Genomic DNA, 16,806 nt, shown 5'->3' with positions numbered 1-16,806 from the left:
GCCCTCGCTACCATCTAGAGGACGTCTATGGACCGTCTATGGGGGCTTTTTTGAGTCCTTTGCCCCCCCCCCGGATTTTTGGAGAGAGATGCCTCGTCGGTAGGGGATCTTTTGAAGACCTTTGGTCCCCAACAGGGGGAATTGAGGATGGTCCTGGACAATCCTAGCCTGTCTATTGTAGGACTATATCCTCTCTCCCCCGCCCATAGACCACCCTCGGGACTGGAGATGAGGGGTTGGAGCTCTGACTGAATCATGGCGGTTTGTTCATCTACCGCCCAAGACCTATATCCCGCTGTCTTCTACTCGGAACTACTGGCGTCAATTTCCATCTTGACAGGTCCAGGATGGGTCTGTTTGCGGACTTTTATCATGCGGACATTTACAGCGGCTGACCTTCTTGCCCTGCGAGACTCCCTCTCTCGGGTCTGGCCCCCACATTATCGAGGGCCCATCTTGAGGACGGGTTTTGGAACCCCGAGAGATGGCATGCCAAAATAGGAGACTCAGGGGATTTTTAATTAATTATTTTAATAGGGTTTTTAAGGGGAATTTTAATGGGACTTTTAAGGGGAGGGTGGGAACTGACGGGTCTGGGTTGGAAGGGGGGGGGAGGGTAGTGTTGGGTGGGGGTGGGAGGGTTAGGGTGGGTGAGGGGGGTAGCCCGTCGGGAGGGAAACCAGTTCCAGCGCATGCTCGTGGCGACTATCAATTGGGTTCGGAGGTTATGGGGGGGGAGTGTGTTCCTTTGTGTGAGGGTGAGTCTATTTGCACGGTAAGTGGGAGGCAGAGATGGCGGGGGGGGGGGACGGTATCGACATAGGGGGTCACGCGTTCGATGTTTGCAGGCGATCGCGTGCCCCGATCCCCCTGACTTCTCCCGTTCCCCGGATGGCCAAGACCCTCAGAGCCTGGGCCTTCGTCTGATGTTATGCAACGCACGGTCCGTGGTAATAAGGCCCCCTAATACATGATCTGATTCAGGGGTGCCGCGGATATTATAGGCGTTACGGAGACCTGGTTGGGCACTGAAGGTGTGCCCTGGTCGAGATGTGCCCACCGGTTTCCGCATTCCATCAGCCGAGGCCCAGGGTAGGGGTGGAGGGTGGCGGTTGCTATTAAAGAGAGTCTAGAGCCGAGGGAGACCACTGTACCTCAGATTGCCGGGTGTGAATCCTCTTGTGAGGTGGGGTCATAGATGTCAGATGGGCTTGCTGGTCGCGTACCTGGCTCCTTGCTGCGTGACAGCTGCCCTGCCCGAGCTCCTGGAGGTGCTTGCCGGGTGGTAGTGGAGACCCCAGACTTTTAGTCATGGGGACTTTAACTTGCCATCTGCCGGCTCGTCATCGACGGTAGCTCGGGAGTTCTGGCCTCCATGACGGCCTTGGACCTGACTCAAGTAGTGGATGGCCCCACTCACACCGGGGGAGGCCCACTGGACCTGATTTTTGTCTCTGGTCAGTGGTTGAGAGATCTGGACTTAAAGGAAATAGTCATTGAACCTTTGTCATGGTCAGATCACTCTCCTTCGCCTGGACTTTCTGACCGCTACCCAACACCGCAGGGAGACGGAACCATTACGGTGGTACCGTCCCAGGCGCCTGATGGACCCAGAGAGGTTTCGGACGGAGCTTGGGCCACTTCCTGAGGGTCTGGCTCACGGCACGGCAGAGGAACTAGCTGCAGCCTGGGAACGGGCTGCGGCTGGGGCTTTAGACCCTGTCAGGCCTTTGCGGCCTCTGACCCGGCGCAGATCCCAACCGCCCTTGGTTCTCCGAGGAGCTGAGGGGATGAAACGCCGGAGAAGACGCCTAGAGAGTTCCTGGAGGTCCAGCCGCTCAGAGGCTGATCGGACACTAGTTAGATCCTATACCAGGACCTACCTAGTGGCACTGAGGGAAGCGAGGCGCCCACGCCTCCTCATTGCGTCGGCAGATAACCGCCCAGCTGCCCTGTTTGGTGACCCGCCCCTCCTTCACCAGGGGAGCGGGATGACCCGCTATGGGACGTGCTGAGGAGTTTTAACGGTTATCTATACGATAAAATCGCTCAGCTTAGGGACGGTCTGGACCAAAATTGTGGCGATTCAGGGGGTATCTGAGGCGGTCTTGGTGATGTTGTGTGGGATGAGTTTGACCCTGTGACTCCGAGGACATGGACAGGTTGCTGGGTAGATTGAATGCCACCACGTGTTTATTGGACCTGTGCCCTCCTGGCTGGTGCTGGCCACTCAGGAGGTGACACGAGGCTGGCTCCAGGGATTACGAGTGCTTCCTTGTTGGAGGAGTCTTCCGCCGCCTTGAAAGAGGCGGTGGTGAGGCCCTCCTCAAGAAGCCTTCCTGACCCGCTGTTTTAGGTAATTATCGTCGTCTCCAACCCGCTGCGAAGGTTGTAGAGAGTATGGTGGCAAGAAAGGTCATAAAATGGGGCAAAATTCACTTAACAAATGTTTCACTCAGCAACCAAAGTTTTGGGCTCAGTTGTGGTCATAAGTCAAGGACTACCTGTATTGTAGATGCTTTCGCGAAGTGATTGTCATAGAGGTTGCAAATAGCAATAGCACATAGATTTATATACTGCCCTCTCTTAAGTGGTTTACAGAGTCAGTATATTGACCCCAGCAATTTGGGTCCTCATTTTACCCACCTCAGAAGGATGGAAGGCTTCTTAAACCTGGTGAGATTTGAACTGCCAATTTGCAGGCAGAAGTAGCCTGCACTCTAACCACTGTGCCACCATGGCTCATAGTTAAAAGACTACGAGACACTCTTCTGCTTCTGCACCATTGCAGGCTGTTTCCTACCAGATCTTTCTTTTAACCTATTTTGAGACTGGAGGGAGGAATGCAATCACACATCATTTTTATTTTTCTGAGAATGTTTCTGGAGTCCATGGGAGTCTAAAGGCACTATCAGAAATGAAAATGATATTTACTCAAGAGAGTCTTTACTATTTATGAGTTTACATACCCAGTATAACCTGCAGCCTCTGGACCTTCATGGCAATCTATCACCCCTCTTTCATTCTCTCTCATTCCAAGGACTCCTGGCAGTTTGCAACCATAAAAACATAAAGTGGTAGAAATAAGAGGAAAATAAAAACACAAATTGATAATACAAAATCAATTCAAGTTATTACAAGGTCTGACCCCATTTAGCTTTCCAAGGTCAGCCTACTTCAATTAGGCTAGACTGGAAAGAAGAAACAATGTCCCAGAAGAAGCAACATCCCAGAAGACAACAATAACCCACTTCCATGCTATTGCCGGGGGAAAAACAAAACCCCTACATGGACATGGAATCTTGTGAGTCGCAACTTTGGGACAGATAACAAGAATTGCCAAGTTATTTCCAGGCATAATAGCAGCTTTCAGTGCTCTATTGGAGACCTAGTTGCATAAAGCCCATAAAGTATTGCTGTATAACTGCTTTCAGTACTAATTCGTGTTTTCTTAAGAGGAAATTCTAGCTATTAATTTAGGCAGGAGCTGGTCCTGTGATCTAACTCTAGACTACACTCAACAACCCATTGCTCCTGTACTTTGTTTGTTTTCAAATGTGGCAGCAACTATAATTAGTCTGGCTTTGTCCTCTTCTCTTTTTTGGCCAACTAAAGATGGCCACCTTATGACACAATCATAAATCATCCTATTTATGGTATGTACATGTGTGTGCAACTATATGCATGATGCAAATATATAAAAATGTATTAGAATGAGAGACTGCATGATTTTAAAGTTTGTGGGTAAGAAAAAAAATCTAAATATGTGATGAGGCCATGCATTTTGCTATGTTAAGACTTTGCTATGCTAAAGTTGCACAATATGCTAAGCCCTAAACCATAGTTTAAAACCACTTTTGCAATGTTAACTCAAGATAGTAAGATATCATGAGACTGGTTTTGGCTTAGCACCTTCCATAAGCAAGTAGATACCTTTGTCCATTTCTTTCAGATTAAAATTCATTTCTTTACTCTAGCATTTCTGACTTTCTCTCATTTCAGTTGGCAGATGTTTTAAATGTATACACTGCAATATTAGTATCAAATTTTAAATTGTTTTAAATAAAAATACATTTAGACAGGTATTAAGGCTAGTAGCAAGACCATGCACCATTTTGTTGGATTAAGACTGGGGAGATCCAAATTAAAGTCCACTTACAGACATGAGCCACACACTTTGTCAGCATAAATCCGCCTCATCATATTTTTTTTGGGTGAGAATAAACTGAAAAGAATTCCCTATTTCATTAATTGTTCTCAATGGAATAGCATGTTTTCTGTGGTTGTGGGTGCTTCATCACTGGAGGTTTAAAAAAAAAAAGACTGGGCAACCATTTGGTTGGGTAAGGCTCCTACCTTGAGCAGGGGGTTAGATTAGAAGACCTTCAAGGTCTCTTTCAGTCCTGTGATTCTATAATTTGCCTTGAATTCCTACAGAAAACCATAGGTTAAAACTATATAAATTTGTTGTACCATATGATTAAAAAAAAATTGTTGCTATCTTGGAAGGAGTACAGTTTTTATGTTGTGGATTTTTAAAGTTGTAAACACCTGTGTGAGAGTTGGGCAGCCATATAAATTTGTCTCATCAACAAATATAACTAGCAAATAATAAATTTTCTTTATTCTAGTATAAGAATGATGAATTTGGGAAGGGTCACAAAATGTCTATATCCCAAACTGACAATTTCCCTTTATAATGAAAAGCAATGGGGGAAGCATGAGGCAGTTTATTCACTAGATTGGCAATATTGGTTGGCAAATTGATTACAAATCATTTACCTGTGTGTCTGTGGCTTGCCTTAAGAAGCAAACCGGTCAGGGCTTCCCAATTTTTTTTAAAGCTCCATTGGCTATGCCAGACTCTTGGCAAAGAACACAACAGCCAAGATGCTAGCAACATTCCCAGTTGCCATGCAAGGCCAGGATGAGAGCTGCAAATATAGGCTGGAGAGAGAGGGAAAGGCTGAACATTGCCCAACTCCTTTAGGAGCAATTCTATCTCCCATTTCCTGGCAACACCCCCCAGCTCAGGTTGCTTGTGCCTTTCCCATTGTAGACTTCAATTGCTTCTTGTCTTTTCTTCCCTTCTCTTTAATTGTGATGCTCCTGGGAGCCAGACACTATCTGGGGCCTTTGTTACTTGCTTAGAGCAAACTCCCTAGCTTTGATCTCCATTTCAGGGCCTCCTTTTCTTAAGGCCATTCTCCAGGAATGAAACCCAGCAATGCCAGAAATCTAAGACTCACTCTGAGCAGTGAGTCTTCCGCCCACCTGTTCTGTCTGCAAAGCTTCCCCAGAAGCTAAGGTGTGTGTCTGGGTGGCGGTAGCAGGGAAGCATGGCGTATATTCTTGATAGATGTGCCCCCGTGGTACATTCTTGATCATAGATTGCAAGGTGCCTTCTCCAAAATGAGTTTTGTGGCCTGAAGGTGTCACTAAGACAAATTGGGCTTTTCATAGGAACTTTCCAAGGAGTTGGTTGACTGGCTGGGTTCTCACACTGCATAAAAGCCTTAATATAGTTTGCTTGTTCGGGCTTAATTGCAATAATTGGACTTAATTGTGATTTAATTAACAGAAACAAATTGTAAATCTTAAAAGAAATCATGACATAGCTCAATATATACACCCCATTATTCTCTCATAGTCAAACGGAGCACTAAGATTTGAGATATGGGAAGTTGGACAATAAAAGAATTATATAAAATAATGTTTAAAAATAAGAAAGTAAACCACATAAATAAATGCTAGATCATTAATTTTTTTCATCCGCTGGCTCATCTGTCTTGCATTTCAGGTGTTCAGGTTTTTCAATATTTTCATTCTGATGACTGCATTGTATGTTTTAAAAATATGCTAGCCAGACAATATATAAATAAATGTGATGCGTAATCAGGTAGCAGACTGATTTAGAAGAAATTTACAAGTTACAGAAATTTACAGAAAATTTTCTGCTATTTTCAGTGTCATTTCCAAAATCAATTTACACAACTAGATTAGGATATTTAGGGTTTCTCAGAATTGTTATCAGAGAGTCAATTTTTAAATATTTCGTTTTTTATACTTTTCTTACTTCCCATCCAATTCTACCATTTGCCTACTCTTAAATCCCTTATGCTTCTCAGAATGCTAATGTGATCTTCCTCCAAATCTCTCTCACAACTTGTTCCAGGCAGTCAACAGAAAGTTCCCCTCTAGTCAAAATACCACCTTGTACTCTTCTGTAATGTGTTCCCTCAATATTTGCTGATTATGATCCTATCGTGAGAAAAAAAGAGACTGAGACTGTGTTTTTTTTTTTTACTCAGGCTTAACTTCCATGTTGTTTTCTTGGCAACAGTAAGCAGTTATCTTTTATCTGAGATATTTTCTTGATTTCCCATTAATTGAAGTGATATACAGATATAACTCAGTTTACCTTTTGAGTGCAGCAGGATCAGTTACGTGCTTTCATCTCTTGAGACAATAAATTATAATCCAATTTATCTTGAATGCTCATTCTGGAGGTTTATCTATGTGGTTGCTAACAATCAACATTGACTTGATGACACATAATCAAGCAAGCAAGCAGTTAATCAATATATCAAGTGCAACAGATTTGGAAAGACCACTTACAATAGTTAAGACTTATAACAGTAATGAAGCCTGCTTATTATGGTTGCAAGTCATGACAAAAAAAAAAGTTGGAAGGGACCTTGGAGGTCTTCTAGTCCAACCCCCTTGGAGGTCTTCTAGTCCAACCCCTTGCTCAGACAGAAAACCCTGTACCATTTCAGACAAATAGCTGTCCAATCTCTTCTTAAAAACTTCCAGTATTGGAGCATTCACAAGTTCTGGAGGCAAGTTGTTCCACTGATTAATTGTTCTGTCAGGAAAATTCTCCTTAGTTCTAGGTTGGTTCTCTCCTTGAGGAGTTTTCTCTCCATTGCTTCTTGTCCTGAATTCAGGTCCTTTGGAGAATAGGTTCTCCCTCTTCTTTGTGGCAACCCCTTATATATCATGTCATCCCAAGCCATCCTTTTCATTAAACTAGACATACCCAATTCAACAACTGTTCTTTTCAAGTTTTAGCCTCCCCTAATCTTCTCTGCACTTTCTAGAGCAGGGGGTCTCCAACCTTGGTCCCTTTAAGACTTGTGGACTTCAATTCCCAGAGTGCCTCAGCCAGCAAAGCTCTGAAAGTTGAAGTCCACAAGTCTTAAAGAGACCAAGGTTGGAGACCCCTGTTCTAGAGCATGGGTGCCTAACTCGCTGTGTCACGTTGCCGTCACATGACGTTTCGCAGTGTTTTTTCCTTCTGTGGAGCTGGGTGGGCATGACCTGCATATGACACATCTGGCCTGCGAGCCGTCAGTTTGACACCTCTGTTCTAGAGTCTCGACATCTTTTTTTTATATTGGTGCAAACAAAACTGGATGCAATGTTTCAAGTGTGGTCTTACCAAAGCATTTATAAGGTGGTATTAATACTTCAAGTTCTTTTTTGGCAGCTGCAAGCACAAAGGTGGCTCATTTGTAAGTGATTATCCACCAGGACTCAGAGATCCCTCTCGCAGGTATTACTATGAGACAGGTACCACCTATACATCTATACATTGTTTTGTTTTGCCTAAATACAGGTCACCATGACTTACCAATTTTACCATCTTTTTTGCAGTGATTGTTAAGTAAACCGATTGTTCACTATAGGCCAGTTTTGCCAAAAACCAGAAATAAATGCTGTTTTTGGGGGAGAAAACTGTCATAAAATGCTGTCATGTGACTATAGAGATGGGGGTTTGTTGCCAAAACTTTGGAACTGGGTTCTATGAGAGATCCATGATTTCAAATGGTCATTGAGTCATAAGTCAAAGACAACCTGTATTTGATCTAAGCTGAATTATATATAGCTGAAAGAATACTGATGTTCAATCCTACCTCCTCCTCCTCCATCTCTCTCCTATTGTTTTACTATGTCTATTTTTAAGATTGTAAACTCCAGGCATCCTTTTCCAAATTGACAGACCCAGAAGTGTTTGAAACTCAAAATCCACAGCTTGCATTAGAAAAAGTTGCTCTAGAAACTATGGCCCACCAAAGCTATGATCTACAATACACTGTCAATTTAACTTCCTGCTGAACCATTCAATCCATATACATAGTGATTACTGGTTTATGCTAGCCTACATTTCCTAGTTTTATGAATTCGTTGTTTCTAAAACTCACCGACTGTCTTTTCTTTGCCGTTTGGAAGAAGACTACTAACGATAAATTTGACCATAACTTTGTCTTCTAGTGAAACACGATGCATATTGCAAAGTATAATTTCTTTTTCTTAGCATAAACATTAAACAAGAAAGTAGACAAAACTGAATGCAAAACATTTCATTTTTCATAGAATAATTTATTATTATAAAACAATTTTCCCCAGGAAATTGGGGTAACTCATACCTATCTGTAAAAATGCACTTTTCCCAATGGATAGTTCAATCCCATTTCAAAATTAAAATTACAACTTTAAGAAATGGAATTAGGGGTAAGTCAAAGAAAAGCAAAACTGGATTTCATGAAACTCAAAATAAATTTCTCAAGCAATGCTTTAGGATAAGAAAAGCCTGTCATGGAATCCTGTGAATATTAATTTCAATAATTAAATTAAGTTTAGTACAATGAGTTATTTTCATGTAAATGAGCACAGGATCACAGATTAGAACTTACAAGGGGAAAAACCCAACTTTCAAGCTGGTGTCTCCAAAACTTTCAACTGAGGCAAATCTCTTTCATACCAAATTCAATAAGTTATTCATAGTCTCTTCAAGGATATCCTTTTTGAGAAATTCACCTGGTAAACTTTTAATCCATTCTTTTATTTACCTCTAGTGTTACTTTGTAAGAAAGCCAGATTTAGGCTGGTTTTAAAAAATATGAATAATTTTATATATGGAAAAGTATCTTTCTGCATAATTTGGTTGTGAATGTGGAAAGAAGATACATCACTGATTTAGGATTATCCTACTGTTAATAAAGTATTTTACTCAGCCTTTTGTATTGGAAAATGTCAAAATAAGGGAGGGGGGGAAATGCTGGTATCCAGACCATGCCATTCCGTATGATGGACTTAACTGCCATAACTTGGTAGCTCTGTTGCTATAAGGGTCCAACACGCAACATCAGAAATGTGTGTGTGTGTATGTGTGTGTGTGAGAAAGAGAGAGAGAGAGAGAGAGAGAGAGAGAGAGAGAGAGAGAAAGAGAATCACTGGATCTTAATTCCATTATCCTTTCTTGCAACTTGTCCAGCTTTGTTTTTGTCACAAAGCCATTATTATCTGAAATTTACTTACTGTAAATTTGTACAATGACATCAGGAGACATCTTGAACCTACCAAGTCCATCCATATCCCAAAACATGGTCTGAACAAAGGACTGAACAAAACCTGGGAAGGCTCAGGAGGTGGTTTTTCTATTTTTTCCCTTCAGCAAACGGTGTATCCAGAATGAAGAATGAGTTGTTATGGCATGCAGAACCCTGCCTTGAGGAGCAGAAGTCTGCTGTCAGCAGAAATTAACTTCCTACAACTGGAAGAGTGGAACATCACAGCCAGCATTTTTACAGATTCATTATTTCACCTTCTGCACAGATCAAGGTCAGAGCCCTGGGGTAGCTGCTCATCTCAGCACAGGAAAGCACCAGTTCAGTCTATGTCCACAATTCTGCTGCACACTGAAGTTCTATCCATCATCTAACCAGGAGCAGAGACCAGAGCCTAAACTTGTTTCTGGGTGATGACATCACGAATGCATTCATATAGATAAATATATTTATCCTAGAAGAATGAAGGTGGGGTGGCAGAGAGAGAGAAAGAGACACATAATACATGAGATGATGCAGATAAGCAAGGTTTTTTTTAAAATTGTATTGATACTATAAAAAGAGAGGGAGGGAGGGAGGAAGAAGCATATTACTGAAGGCCATCACACCACACTAGGAAGTACAGGTTTAGGCTAGAACTGCTAATGTAGCATGAAGAGCTTCATATATTATCAGCATGAGCCCTAGCATCTGCTACTGTTTTATGGTTGCAGGAAAAAAAAACATAAATAAACCACAGACTGACCACTTTGCTACATATGTGAACATTTCCAAGGCTAAACATCATGGTCATTTTTGCCCTTATCTCCTCCATGTTGTATTCTACAAGGCAGAACCAGGGAGTTCTTTGATTAAATAAACTTGCATAAGTGTCACAGAGCTAAGTATAAAATCTATGCAATACATACTTTACATCAGTATTTTAATTTTCAGTCTGGGAACAGGTTGTATGCATTGCCCTCTGGTGGCACAATATCGTCATTCAACTCCCTGAAAAATTTACTTTTGTAGAAGCTCAAGGTAGTAGAGCATAAATATAATGAACTGACATTTGAAAATACATGACTGAAAGTGTTTACAGCATATCCTTCAATACAATAAATATACATTTGTCTTGTCTTCACAATAAAAAGCCTGTGTTTTATTCACAGTATGGTCCATATATTTTCCTAGTTCTAACTGCAACATTTTGATTTGAGAAGCTGCAATTCTTCTGCAGATTGTATATTTCCTTCTGCACTGAATGTGGACTCGACATGAACCACCAATGGCTGGAGTGTAGTCCAATATATCTGGAAGGCATCAATTGGATAAGGCTGACCTAGAACAACGACCTGTTCCTGCTGTGGTGATGAACAAGCCAAAAATGCATCTCAAATGTTCCCAATAAGAATGTTCTGGAGCATATCTAATACATTTTTGCTTCTTTTAGCTTTATTTAAAAACAAGCATATTTGGTCATCAGAAAAGATATCTGCACAGTTAAAGGGGACAATGGCCTGCACAGGGACAGTCTTTAAGGACATAGCAATCATGATGAGTCTAGAGGACGGGTGTTAAACTTGATTTCATTGAGGGCTGCATCAGGGTTGGGTTTGACCTTGGGGGGCCAAGGTGGGCGTGGCCAGGGTGGGCATGGCCAGCTCAGTGTCACTCATATCAGGGGCACCTGTGGAGGCCCAAACACTCTGCCAGCGAAAATGGGCTCCTGAGCTCCGTTTTTGGCTGCGACAGCTTCCTGCAATCCTCTGCAAATAAAAACAGAGCTCGGGGTACCACACGCAGCCCTCCCAAGCTCCATTTTCACTGGCAGAGGCACTGTGGGCCAGTCCTTCGCTGTTTCCAGGGTGGCTCTGCGGGCCAGATCTAAACACCCCATGGGCCGGATCTGGGTTGACACCCCTGGTCTAGAAGTTGGAACCTTCTTTTGCTGTTCCAGCTCTCTACTTTACTTACCAATGATGGAGTCATGAGACAACAGCTCCTCACCAGCCTCAAAACAACACCATACACATCCACATTTTTCTCTCCTTTCAGCTGCTGCAGCAGAGTATCTAAGGCAATGAGTATGCCCATCTGACCTACGCCTCCCGAACTGGGAAAGAAATAAGAATTAGTAGGGGTTGCCATATAATTGTCGTATACTGACATCCAATCTAGACAACAGGGAGTATTTAGTATTTACCATTCCAAGACTGACACCCAAGGAAGATACCTTTGACCCAGGATGGGATTTGGGCTCTTACCTGCAATGCAGAACTATAGGGCTGGTCCTCTTCCGGTATGGCACTAGCTGCCTGACAACAGTGAGAAAGCCCACCAGAACCTCAGGCTCTGGCAACTCTTCTCCTTCCCCCAAAGGAAATCGGAACTGTTGCAACACTCTTTCCTTTGCCTTTTTCTCCTGACAAAGCAATGAAGACATCATCAGTGTTAAGCACAGTATGCAAATTAAAAATTCAGTGTAACTCAGAAGCTTAGGTACATTGAGAAGGAGTAAGCTATCAGCACATTGTGAGTTCAAAAGCAAAGAAATCAAGACAGTACATGTTCATCCTCTACCATAATCAGGAACAGCAAACAGGGAGTTTGATTAACTCGACAGCAGGGGTCTCCAATCTTGGCAACTTTAAGACTTGTGCAATTTTAAGACTTGTGGAGCAAAGCTGGCTGAGGAATTGTAGGAGTTGAACTCTACAAGTCTTAAAGTTGTCAAGATTGAAAACCCCTCCTCTAAAGGTTCCTCTCACACATATGTGCTAGTCCTTCCCGACTCTAGGGGGCAGTGCACATCTCTGTTTCAAAGCTGAAGAGCCAGCACTGTCCGAAGATGCCTCTGTGGTCATGTGGCCGGCATGATTAAACACCAAAGGTGCACGGAACATGTTACCTTCCCACCAAAGGTGGTCCCTATTTTTCTACTTGCATTATTTTACGTGCTTTCGAACTGCTAGGTTGGCAGAAGCTGGAAAAAGTAATGGGACCTCACCCCATTACATGGCACTAGGGATTCGAACTGCTGAACTGCCGATCTTTCGACTGACAAACTCAACATCTTAGCCACTGAGCCACCGCTCTACAGGATTCCAATTACTTTCACTTTCACTTCAGATGGAAACAGCTGCTACTGGAGCTTCTACCTCCCTATCTCCAACCAGCATTAAATATAATCAGACCTTGTAGTTCTGTCTGTTGTGTATATATATTTGTGTGTGTGTGTGCATATGCCTATATATTCACAAGATAAATATATAAAAATCACATACAATAAAACCAAATTTCAAGAATATAAGCATGTATAAAAAGAATCCCAAATCCAGAATGTTACTGGATCTTGGTGAAGGAGTGTTCTTCACTTAGAACATAGTAATTAGTTTCTAAGTATGAGCAGATTCATTTAATTCCTCCAAGAAATCTAAAATTGGAGTTCTGGAGTTCCTCCAAAGAAAATATAACATCTCCCACATTATCTTCCTAGCTTTGCATTGACTGCCAATTCCAGATACAATAAAGTGCTGTCTGAAGAATTAATTTTAAAAAAAGGTCCATCTGCCACCATGAGCCACAAACTGAAAAGAGGGAAGTTGACATCTTCAGTCTCTGAAATTTCCTTCATTCACAAGCATCTCTAGTCAAGCTCATTTAAACATCTATGCGCTGTGCCAGAAAACCATCCCTGTGCATTAGTGTTCCTGTTTCCACGACAGTTCCCTGACCAACTCACGTACATATTTTAGTCTGAGCTGAACACAAGGCCATCCTGAAATAATCTTTTCAGGCCCTTGCTGTATGGTGAGCATCTCTGTGCAGACAGGTTCACCCTCCGATGGCCAGCATGACTTATCTGGAGCCTATGCAAAAAAAATAAAAATAAAATAGAAAAAGAGTCACTGCAGTTACAAATACAATTGTGTTTCCAATAGCTAATAGCATAGTTATTGCTGGTTATTCAAAGTCTTTGAGCCAAGAAAAGATCCATACGATCAACTTCCTATTCACCACATAAAATTCATAACACTAGCATACACAGCCAAATAATTGTAGTTGGTTGTTACTGAAGTAATGCTTCTTGAAAATACATGAATATTTTGGGCTTGTTCAAAACCCACTCCCATTCATTTAAAAAAAGCAGCTGTCCTTTTGTTTTTACAGTGATGCTAATAAACAAGGTAGCCTTCACCATACTGGAATCCTACAGAAGGATTCATAAACATGGCAGCAGGGATAGTTATTTAATTACATAATTTGCATGTTGCCAATTTGAGGCAGCTAATATTAAAAAAAAGGAAAAAACTTTCTTTGTCCTTAAAGAAAAATAAATGAACCCTCTCATAAAATAAATACAACATCAACATAATACAAACAAGAGAAAATATACGAAGTCATAGTCTGGAATCCTAGTTTGGAAGAGTCAGGCCTTAAGTGCTCTCCTGGAACCCAGAAGGACGGAACAAACTAGATTTCTGTAGGGAAGGAATCCCAATGTAGGAGTGCAACTGAAAATGGCCATTTCTGAGGTAACATCTGGTGGTATTCTCATCAGAGGTAACATCTGGTGGTAATAGAGTTGGCGCTATTCAATTGGCTCATATGGGCAGATAAATAATGGAGATGCTTGCACAAATAACCCAAACCATATATGGCCTTGAAGATATAAGCGCACCTACCATCCCTTGTCCTACTCTCCCCATTTATTTGTATTCATTTCCTTCATTCATGTCCATGTTCATATTTTGTACGTTTGACAAATAAATAAATAAATAGCATCCAAAGTTGTCTGACAGCCATTGCAGTTCCCAGAGAAGTGAGATATATCATCACAATCTAGGCCACTGCATTCTGAAACAGCTGTAGCTTCCTAGTGCTTTTCAAAGGCAGCTTTGGTGTTACTTAGGCAGGAGATGACTAAGTCATGAGTGACCGTGAGCAGGAATTTTTCTCTTGAGTCATCACTGAGAAGGATGGTATTACCTATACAGGAATGTCTCAAGCTTTTGGCCCTTTTCATGAAGGAATATCACAATTCCCACTTTCATGGAAGAACGACTGTTATGCAGGTAGGTCAGTATCTTAGTGGCATTTACCTCAATCTTAAGTATAAACTCCTCATATTATTCTGCATTGCTGAATCATTTAATACCATTATCCCAGAATGGCCTCTCTTTAGGATTCTGTGAACTTATATGATGACTATCTTACCGGACTATTCACCTGCCTAGGTAGCAAAGTGATGATAGTGTGGACACCACGTTCCCAGATTAGTCCCCAGAACTCCTCCAGGGCCAGCTTGTCAGGTCCTTCTATAGCAATATAGTCCTTGGTTGAATTGCAGCCCTATCATATTAAAAAGACATAAACTAATTAACAACATAAGAGTTGTATTTATATAATTTGCTTATAGAAAAAGTGCAGAAAATTATGGAAGCAAAGGACACTAGGCAGGTTTGGTCTAATATTGGGATAACAAGGTAAACCTCATCTAAGTCTGATCTAAGTTTTAAGATGGTATTATAAAACTACAGGTGAGTTACACAAATGAGTTGTAAATATACAATATCTGCACCTGCCTCTTCTCCCATGCAACATGACAGATGCTCAGGGATGGGGGGCCAGGAGTTGCTGAAACTAGTACTAGAACCAAAATCTTCTGCCTCCAATATAAGTAGCCTTATGGTTGGGCAGGATGTGTCAGCAACAGGAAAACAGAAGGATAAGGTTCTATGTATGCGGCATTCAGTTTTTCCCAGTTAATCCGTAAGTTATTGTACAGTACTACTCTGCAGACAAATGAAAGAAGTTATGTCAGTGATGACATAAGATTTAGTTTCCACACTGAAATAGAAATTGTAAGGGAGAAGGGCATCATTTTATCCTTTGTCAATGGTAGCAAAAAAGTATCATGGAAAATTTTATTTATTTATTTATTTATTTATAGTTTAATTTCTATACCACCCTTCTCCCGAAGGACTCAGGGCGGTTTACAGCCTTATTAAAAACACAAATAATACATAATATAAATAACAAATTTAAAACGAATTTAAAACAAATATTAAATAGGCCTAATTAACTAAAAGGTCATAGACCAACGTAAAAACCCTTAAAATTTAAAATTAAAATTAAAATACACTCAGGCTAGTCCCCCACGATTAAATAGTAAGGTCTTCAGTTCCCACTTGAAGGTTCGGAGGTCGGGGAGTTGGCATAACCCCCATAGGTAACTCGTTCCAAAGGGCCGGTGCTGCCACAGAGAAGGCTCCCCCTGGGGGCCGCCAACCGACATTGTTTGGTCGATGGCACCCTGAGCAGGCCCACTCTGTGGGAGCACAGGTCGTTGGGAGGCCAGCGGTGGCAGTAGGCGATCTCGTAAATAGCCCGGTCCTAAGCCATGGAGCACTTTGAAGGTGGTCACTAACACCTTGAATTGCACCCGGAAGGCTACCGGCAGCCAGTGCAGGCAACGCAGGATAGGTGTTATATGGGAGCAACGTGGTGCTCCCTCTATTACACGCGCAGCTGCATTCTGGACTAGCTGGAGCCTCCTGGTGCTCTTCAAGGGGAAAATGCAAAATGAGGGGAAAAAGCTTTTTCCACACCAAGCATAATTTTATAAACTTTTATCATATCCCCTTTGCTTGCTTTTACCTAAAGTATACATAATAAATGTCCTCACAGAGAAGTTGATTCAATTATAGATTCTTTTGGTAGCCTTTTTGGAATGCTGAACGTTCTTTTGCTTTGAGTACTTTACTACCAACGCAACTAACGCATTTAACAATTTGGCAAAAATAGTATATTGTTGGACATAAGATATCCTTACCTTTTACAGTTTATACATTAATATATTTTTACACCTGTTTTGGTTCAAGTCTCTAGATCCAACCTCACACCCTTACTCTAGATTATTAAGACTTTGGATTTCTAAATATCCCCTCAAAAGCATTTGCAAATGATTCCTGATTTATGTTAATCTGCATGCTTTGATATTGAATTTTCTTCATCAATATCTTTGTTATTAATAGACATATTGAGCTAAGATTTTCTGCATAATCCATTATCTGTTCCCATTTTGCAAGAACTATACTGTGTAATAATAATAATTGCAAAAGGCAGCTTTACTTGGAACACCTCACATCCTGTGACAATACCTTTATACAGTGTGTGTGTGTGTGTGTGTACACAGACAGACAATAAAGCCAAAGTGGTCCTAGTAGTGGTAAGAGCACTCATGACTGTGACTCCTAAACTGGGTGAGCGGCTCCAATGGATCCCACTTACAACATCAGAGCTCTCTGCCCAGAAGAGGAACAAGTAAGATACTGCACAGAACCTTCAAACTCCCAGACCTCTGGTAAAGGACCCAAGATTGGGGAAGTCACCTACCATTCATAGGGGTGAGAATCGGATTTTAAAAGTATATATTAATATATGCCTTTTAAATTAATAGAAGCACTAT

The 16,806-nt window shown here is 41.7% G+C and overlaps 1 protein-coding gene across 4 annotated transcripts in view; it reads right to left on the bottom strand.

Moving 5' to 3' along the window:
• Positions 1 to 8,346: 8,346 nt before the first annotated feature.
• LOC131194953 (receptor-type tyrosine-protein phosphatase V-like) overlaps positions 8,347 to 16,806 on the bottom strand; it is a 76,717-nt gene continuing 68,257 nt past the window's right edge. For 3 of the 4 annotated variants that reach the window (XM_058176578.1, XM_058176579.1, XM_058176580.1), the window contains exons 34-38: positions 14,553 to 14,687; positions 13,082 to 13,204; positions 11,600 to 11,757; positions 11,310 to 11,448; positions 8,347 to 9,807 (exon numbers count right to left, since the gene is read on the bottom strand). In XM_058176578.1, coding sequence (XP_058032561.1) covers positions 9,748 to 9,807; positions 11,310 to 11,448; positions 11,600 to 11,757; positions 13,082 to 13,204; positions 14,553 to 14,687 — 615 coding nt within the window. In that variant the 3' untranslated portion in view covers positions 8,347 to 9,747. The remainder of the gene's footprint in view (positions 9,808 to 11,309; positions 11,449 to 11,599; positions 11,758 to 13,081; positions 13,205 to 14,552; positions 14,688 to 16,806) is intronic. The other variant, XM_058176581.1, reaches the window with a different exon arrangement.

The sequence above is a fragment of the Ahaetulla prasina genome, chromosome 3 (assembly GCF_028640845.1).
Source record: "Ahaetulla prasina isolate Xishuangbanna chromosome 3, ASM2864084v1, whole genome shotgun sequence".
Lineage (NCBI taxonomy): Eukaryota > Metazoa > Chordata > Lepidosauria > Squamata > Colubridae > Ahaetulla > Ahaetulla prasina.
Note: the sequence above shows the minus strand (reverse complement) of the source record. Positions and strands in the feature narration are given on the sequence as shown.